Source organism: Etheostoma spectabile, chromosome 23 (assembly GCF_008692095.1).
Source record: "Etheostoma spectabile isolate EspeVRDwgs_2016 chromosome 23, UIUC_Espe_1.0, whole genome shotgun sequence".
Classification (NCBI taxonomy): domain Eukaryota; kingdom Metazoa; phylum Chordata; class Actinopteri; order Perciformes; family Percidae; genus Etheostoma; species Etheostoma spectabile.
The window spans coordinates 16,164,872-16,173,011 of record NC_045755.1 but is presented as its reverse complement, the minus strand read 5'-3'; the positions used below and the strand labels follow the sequence as shown (position 1 = coordinate 16,173,011).

General features: G+C 41.8%; 1 protein-coding gene across 12 annotated transcripts in view; it reads right to left on the bottom strand.

Annotated features, from left to right (window-relative positions):
* Positions 1-8,140, bottom strand: part of ppfia2 (PTPRF interacting protein alpha 2) — a 188,865-nt gene that overhangs the window by 60,949 nt on the left and 119,776 nt on the right. For all 12 annotated transcript variants that reach the window (XR_004327812.1, XM_032505504.1, XM_032505505.1 and 9 more), the window contains 2 exons: positions 5,776-5,940; positions 4,773-4,847 (listed from right to left, as the gene is read on the bottom strand). Coding sequence is in view for 11 of the 12 variants with exons in the window: in XM_032505504.1 (XP_032361395.1) it covers positions 4,773-4,847; positions 5,776-5,940 (240 nt within the window). In the remaining variant the exon portion in view is untranslated. The remainder of the gene's footprint in view (positions 1-4,772; positions 4,848-5,775; positions 5,941-8,140) is intronic.

Below are 8,140 nucleotides of genomic sequence, written 5' to 3'. Positions count from 1 at the left end.
GCAAAGGAACAGGAAATGAGGAAGGGGGCAAACACTTTTTCACACCACTGTATGTGATCTCCTGTTGGTCTTAGACAAAAGTCTTGCTGCTGCATTCTGAACAACTTGCAATTCGTCAATTGCTTAGTGGGGTACTTTGTAAAACAAGACTTTCCAAAACCTGAAACTTGTCTGTTAACCATTAAAAAGTGACCTCCTAAAAATTACAACTTCTTGCGAAACATCCTCCGCATACTTTAGTGCAGGTTTGAATAACTCCAGTAATTTAATCAACATACAGCTATGATTTCCTCCTATCTTTTCCCTCACTTTAAGCTCAGACTTAAAGTCTTCAGCCTCAGACTTCACTGGCAGCAGATCAGTTTCTTCTTGGGTGGTTCACACCGACAGCAGAACGTCTCGGTTTATTATTTTTAACGAGAGCATGGTTATGCCTCCGTGTGTTTTTGTACCATTATTGCGAGATTGCCTGCAATTTCATCCAGCACAGAGATCAAAGGCTAACACCACCCGACAGAGAGGCACAACAAATGATGGAGTGGAGTGCTGCAGATGCATCTCCAGCTCGGAAATTACAAAGAGGAGAAGTTTGACAGATGCAAAATGAACATGGCACCTATTATTTCTTTTTTTTAATGTTGCTGAGCTACCTCTCATCAAAGGCTGACATCTGACGGAGGGGGAGCGGAGGGACAAGAAGCACGAGGTGGGCCTTTTTACTGCACAGCATCGTGACTTCCTTATCTTTCTTTAGCACTTCTGTATTGGATGGAGAGGACTGTCTGAGGTAATGTGATGAAGGAGAGATTGGACAAATGTGAGGAGGAGTGAAGGGACGGTGGGGTGGGTGTTTTAGAGTATAAAAGATTGATTTAGTCAAGGTGAGAGCTGGGGGCATGCACATCTCTTCTGCAATGTGCTTAAATCACAATCAAACACACTTTGGAGCAAATGCATGTGCGCACACACATACACGCGCACACACACAAAAACCCATGCTAAAGTTGATTAAAAAAAAAGAAAAAAAAATCCTTTGGAAATTGATGTTAATGCCTCGATTAAAAATATTAGGAAAAATCCAACCTTTAAGAACACCAATTTTCTTTGTGAATGAATAATGTATCATAATAAATAAAAGGGGGGGGGGGGCATAAGTATAACACACCCCTATGTTAAATTACCATAGAGACTGGCAGATGATTTTTTTTATTCTCTAACCCTAACCTTAACTCCTAACCCTCTTTTTAGTCAACTTTAGGATGGTTTCCTAAACTTGTGAGCAGCGCTGTAACTACTTAAACGGAAGTCCTGAAAGAAAAAAAAAAAAAAACACTTCTTTTTAGCTGAAAAGGGAGTTGATTTTGTGTTTAAATGTGCCTGATACCTTGGGATTTATTTGGAAAGATGTGAGAGCTACCACACGGGACTAGAACCGGCCGCATAAAACTGGAACATGTTGCCTCTGACAAAGTCTTCCATCTTACTTAGGCATGACTGGTCCCAAGGCAGACCTCCTTTATGTTATTGAGCTGTTTTTTATTGAGTCCTTTGTTTTATTTTATTTTTTAAAGAAGTGAAAAGATCTATTCAATTTGTCATTTCTCTGGCAGATTCTGTTTTAAAAGCTCTGAAAAATGTATTTTGTCTATTAGCTTTATAGTCCGAAGGGCTGAGTCTTACATGAACGCAACCTTTTCAGCCAACTGTTTATTTTCCCTGAAGCACTTCTGGCTGGGCCGTTTTCTGTGTTCTTCTCACTGGTTTGAATTGGCGGTGAAAAAAGGGGATGTCACATCCTTCTGGATGCAGCGTTGTTTCAATCAAATCTGATGACAGTCGTGGGGTTGTTTGCTCATGTTGACGGGCCACGGTCATTCAAACCGAGTTAAACATTTAAGTTCATCGTGACTATTTCATGTTATAGGGCAATATTTAACATTGAAAATCAGGTTTTCAAGGGCTTTAAAGAAAACAAGACTCTGTGGACTGGACTCACCAATTAAAAAAAAATGTTACTTGACATGGAGGTTTTTTAGTCTGCAATGGTTTTTAAAGTTGTTTCTTACATGATCAATTTTTTATCTGTATTGTCCATTTCTACTTGTGGTGAGACTGTAGGTGCAAATTAGCTGTTGAGATAGCGCTGACACTTATGTAGATGTGTTGATTAATGTCCCCTATAAATAAACAGCAAACAACCATTTATCCTCAGATAGATTCCAACACAGTCTGTATTAAAGTTTGTTCCATAACTGCAAATTGCCCTCACCATCAGCAATCAGTGTGTGGCCACTTAAACACCTGTTACTGCACGAGGTTAAAGGCTGATGATTTCGTCTGGCTTGGCCGTGTAGTCCAAACCCCAATAGGGAGAAGGGACTCATACCAGACCTCCGTCACAAATCAATTACCGGTTTGTTGGCTGGCGGCTCTGCCCGCCTCCCTGGAGCCTCTGAATCGTGGCCATTTTTATTCTGCAAAAGCAGCTTTAACAGCTTCTTCCACCGCTGCAAGGTCCAATCACTCATCTGTCCACCGCACTGACAAGTGTAGTGTTAACCATTAACTGTACGGTCTTTCCAACCATAGCTGTGCGATGTGATAAACAATTTCAAAGTGCTACATCCTCTGCTGAGATGTCTGTCTGGGACTTCTCAGTTTAAAAAGCAGACTTTGTCCAAAAGCTGAAAAAAAATAAAAAATAAAATGATGGACAGCTTTGGGAACCAGCACCCTGACACAATTGTTTTTTTTTATGTTTTTAACTGTTCACTGCTTTTTTCATTCTCTCACTTTCTGCCCAGATCCTACACTATCTAATCTTGGATTCAGAGCACAATCACACTCAACCATCTACTCACCAAACACGCAGTGTGTCTCTCAAACCTTACTATCGGTGAATCTCTCCTTCACCCTCTCCAATCCACCCCGTGTCCGATGTGCTTTGACCAAGTGCACTCTCACTGACACACACACCTCCACACACAACTTGCGTTGTCTTCCCACCTGCCAGCTCTATTTCTGTCTTTGCTCGTTTTGCATGTCCTCTCGCAACCTCGCTGTCTTTCCTTCCACCCACTCCACACACCTTCCAACCTTTCCCCCCTCTGCTTTTCACTTCCTTTTCCCCTTTTCCTCCCCTCTCCTTATCAACTTTTATTCTAGGCCTGAGTGTCAGACTGGCATGTCTGACAGGCTGTGAAGTGCAAGCCTGAGGGTCTTTCCTCAGCGGGAACACAGCCATCTGCCATGCGAGAGCTGCTCTGGCACTTCAGCCTGCCCGAGCCAGGAGAAGGAGTAAGGCTACTATTTCAAAAGTGGCCGTTCTTCTGTCAGCACTATGCCTCAGCCACTCATGTGCACACTGTTGTTCTCTGTACAGATGAGGGCGAGTGAAGCCTGCAGAGGTGCACTGGGTGTTTCAGTTGACACAAAATTCAGGACACATCACATTATGTTTTATATTTACATCTACACAGACGAGCAGTACATAATTCTGTACATTTGTTCTGTGAGTCTGAATGGTTTCGTTTAAATGTACAGTGTGCTACAGTAACACGTTTGCTGACTTTTTATATAACTGTTTTATTAATGTTTACATTTTTTCTTCATTGGGTTTGCTTTTAACTAATATGTACTGTAGATAAACTTTTTTTTTTGTCAAGGTGAGAGCTGGGGGCATGCACATCTTTGGTGCAATCCCAATCAATCACACACTTTGGTGCAAATGCCGGTTACATTACTTTTATTTCCATGATTGGTTTTTATTTTTTTCCATTGATTCTTTTGTAGGTATCACACTTTAAACACATCACAGCGCCTCAGTGTATTTTTTTTAAACCTTCCTTGCTTTTGTTTGTCTAACCATGTACTGTACATGTGCACATGTTGGATATAATGTATTCCTGTTCACGCAGCATGGCTATATTTCAGTTCATTTAAGCTACATTTTGACTCTTGAATTGTACGTATTTCATCTCTGAACATCCCGGCAAAATTTCTGTTCCCATATTTCAATTTAGTACTAATTGTTCCATCCGTCCATCCATCCATCCATCCATCCATCCATCCATCCATCCATCCATCATACTAAAGACGATTCAAACATACAACATTCATTAGGCTCGTTCCAGATGAACTGCCCCTTGCCTGTAAAATGCACAAGAGCAGCATCCGGGGGCGGTGACAAAAATCTGCGGTAAAGTTGGACAGTCTCCAGCCGATTCCAACAGCCCTCATGCTGAACAGGAAGTCAAAGAAACACTCACATCCTGTTTGGTCCGATTTAATAAAATAAAATGTTATCAGACCCATATATCAGCTGAAACACAGTCTCCAGTTGTTTTTATTATGACAGAGTAGCTGGTAAAATGCTCTACACGTGCTCCGTTGCTGATGTTAATAAACATCAGACTGTATATGAGCCATGACCTGACCGTGTTAGATCACTAACTTCTAAGCGTCACTATCAGCCACACAACACATGGTTTGTCCAGAAAAAGCCTTTAAATCAGAGGAATGTCAATTAAAATCCCTCCGATTCAATGAAAGGTCATCATGTTGAGTTGATTCTGAACCAATCAGCTGTTAAATCAGTTAAGAGCCCAGTGTTTCCCAGCAAGCAGTTGGTGAAAAGCAACCGCGCTGCCTAAATCTCAAACCTGCGGCTTCAAGTCGGACACAAATCTAACCGGCATGCAACGGGCGGCGATCAGCGAGTATCGATTCGAACGGGCCTATAATTTTAACGTAATAGCTGCAGCAGCTCTCACCTCTTGATTAGTTGCTGTGAGCTCCTCCTCCAAGGCGGACACCCTCTCGAGTGACACCCGTAGTCTCTCTCTTACCTGGAAAGAAAAAAGAAAAAAAACATGGGTGATGATCTTCCTGCAGATCTCCTCTTCAATGGACCATTTCATTAGCTTCCACTGAGCTGGACTGATAGCAAAGGCTCTTCCAGATGAATGCATTCTTAATACCTACTGCTTAAATTCCAGTCAAGGCAATCAGGGGTTAACATAGCAGAAAAGAAGCCTTACTGCAGCAGCAGAAACCGCTGCCCTCTTATCCCCTTAGACTCACAAACACTTTGCTGTGGCTTCAAAGCAGCGTTTTGAGGCTTTTTTTGCTCTTAACAGCACCAGTTGCTGTGAGAAAATTCCTCTTACACTCCTCTCTTCCTCTGGAAACTCGTCTTCTTCTAGGATTGTCAAAACTCTGATGGAGCGGTTACGTGGACAGCGTGGTGACACTGGACCACCGTGCTAGATCTCAGAGTTGGTTGATCCTGGATTAGAAGTTAGCCGAGGTCCGGGTTGGGATGCCCCCCCCAGCTGCCCGAGGCGGCTTTTATTCCACTGAACAGCATGTCGCTGGACATACTTTATAAATAATGACTTTTAGAGGAGAGGATGAATGGATTACAGGGGCTGTGGCGATATCACACAGGGGACTAAGGTCATACATCAACAGGCTGTGAGAAGGCGGGAGAAACCCAGTTGGGACCAAAACCAACAAATGATACCAAGTAAACAAAGATGACACTGTGGCAGCAAAATATGTCTGCAGCTCAGTGATTCTGTAGGATGGTAATTGAGCAGTTAATGAAATGGTTGCCAATTAGGTTGGATGGCAACATACAGTAATGCATTAATATTTGAACAGAGATCTCACAATATGAGCTGCTGATCTAGCTTGTTACGAGAGGACACACATACATGGAAATATGTGATGTCCAAAACGTTGAAACAAAACGTTGCTGTAATGAAGACTTACCTTCTCATCTAGGGCTTTATGGTGTTCAAACAAAGACTTGAGTGCTTTGAGGACCTCAACTTCACTGGAGACTCCTGAGGGAGACTGAGCCTGCCGCTTGACCACCGTCATGCGAAGTGACCGCTCGTGTCTGGACACCAGGCACTCCAGATGCTCCAGCAAAAGCTGAAGAGACACATGGGAGGAACCAACGTTAACATCGTCATCATCAGAAAAAAATTAAATCCTCGATGCAGCAGTATAAGGGCGGAATGGGAAAGAATCCAAATGCGGAAGGTTTTGCTGCACACCAAGCTTGTTTTCCCTTTATTTACTTGTTTTAAGTTATTTAGTATTTTTGCGAGCACTAGCAGACTAAAACAAAACATGAATGTGTGCTTCATCAGACTCACACCTAGACCTCAAAGACAAACAACATGATGAGGCCACCATATAAACTAAAAAAAAGAATATAAATGTAATCCAAGTCAGAAGTGCAGAAAAAACTTAAGTGGTTCTAAACTGAGTTTTGAAGTGCATCCAACCTTGTTATCGTCAACATAATCTTTCACATTACTTAAAAAAATTAAATTAACAATGTTATAATTATCATCCACATTTCTACAAATGGAGAATTCCATTTAATTAAGGTATTAGAGTCATAACCCAAGTTGATCATTTTAACAGGTATGCATTCAGATTAAATGTTATACACAATATATATATGATGGGGGTGGCAAGAGCTCAGCCCATAGGGAGTTGGGTTGGGAACCAGAGGGTCGCTGGTTCAAGTCCCCATACAGACCAAAGCATGTTGGTGCACTGGTAGCTGGGGAGGTGTCAGTTCACCCCCTGGGCACTGCCAAGGTGTTCTTATATATAATTGTTATTATTATAACTGCCCAACCAGTAATTTACAGTAATGATGTCCATTTTACTTACTAATCTAGGCTGCTAGGTACAAGATGAGCTGTACAGCTGGAAGCTGACTTCAGAAAAACTACACAAAAACAACAACAACAATAGCTGGGAGTAAACAACCAGGATGTGACTGGGAGAAAAAATACAAGTTTGTCTGCACAGATAAGACGATATTCATTACGGATTCGTGCACGTGTGAGATCAGCGTGTAGTATCATCTGCTTTCATTTCCCCTTGTGAATCATTGGCGCCAGATCCCAGAAACACTGTAGCAGTTTTGTGGCGATGCAGATCTCAACGCTTCATTCCCGCTCGGAAATTGTCCAAGGACATGATATTACATCCCCGAGATAATGATCTGGTCAGAGGATAAAGTTCCAGCTCAAAATGACTTCCCTATTCTTTCCTAGAAAAACCTCAATGGCTTCATCCCTGACTTCCCTTTACTCCACTAGCCTAAAAATGGCTGCCCAACAGGCTCCAGATGAATTGAAAGGCAGTTTGTGGTTAACCACCGGTTAGGAAAAAAAGGCCCCACTTGGTATCACTAGTGACCTAAAAGGGGCTGCATTCAAACTCTCTCACTTCATTAGCTTGCTCCCTACACAGGTTCAACCACCACTAAACAATTAACATCACACTGCTGGTGTGATGTTACTACTCTGAACACTGTAGGGTTACACAGGCAATTTTTATAGGAATCCATTGTTTTGTTTTTTGTGTTTGAGTTTCCTTGGTCTTTGGAGGGAAATCACTTCCTGGAGGAGCAAAAGGTGTGGCTAAGGGCTGAAAAAATCTAAATCCTGGAGCCAGCTCATTGGGCCAAACCATGTGCTGCCATGTCAAGGGGGGGGTTACCCTTGTGTTTTATTTGGTTTGGCCAAACCACTATATATATCAGTTTGTTCAGTTAACACTCTGTTTGGTTCTTTTCTTTTATTGAGTATAATTATGTTTTGTTGACATCTTTTATATACCCAGCTATTATCAAATTCTTGGTTTATAATGTTATCTGCATTTGGGACAAAAAATACATTCTCATGGTTGTTAATGTGTTTTGCTCAGTTTAATAACCAGATCATTTTAGGTACCTCTGAACAGAGCCAGGCTAGCTGTTTGCAGTCTTTTTTCAAAGCTAAGCTAACCTGCTGCTGGATGTCGCAGTATAGTCACGGGACTTAGACTTCTTTTTATTAATCCTTTTGGGATGACTCCCGGAACAAAATTGAAATTTCCAGCAGCAGTTTTCAGCAAGAAGAATACAGTATAGAGATCAGTCAAGACATAAGAGTGGTGCTGATCTTCTAGCAGTAAGCACTTTCTCCAAAACCTTTCCTGTGAGCCTGCATCCATATGTGGTTCCAAATAAAGTAACAAAAGTGGAGCTAAATTGCCATCCAAGTCAAAATCTAATCAAAAACATGAAGTCAGAGCATCAAGCATCTGGTTTATACCTGTTGTCCCC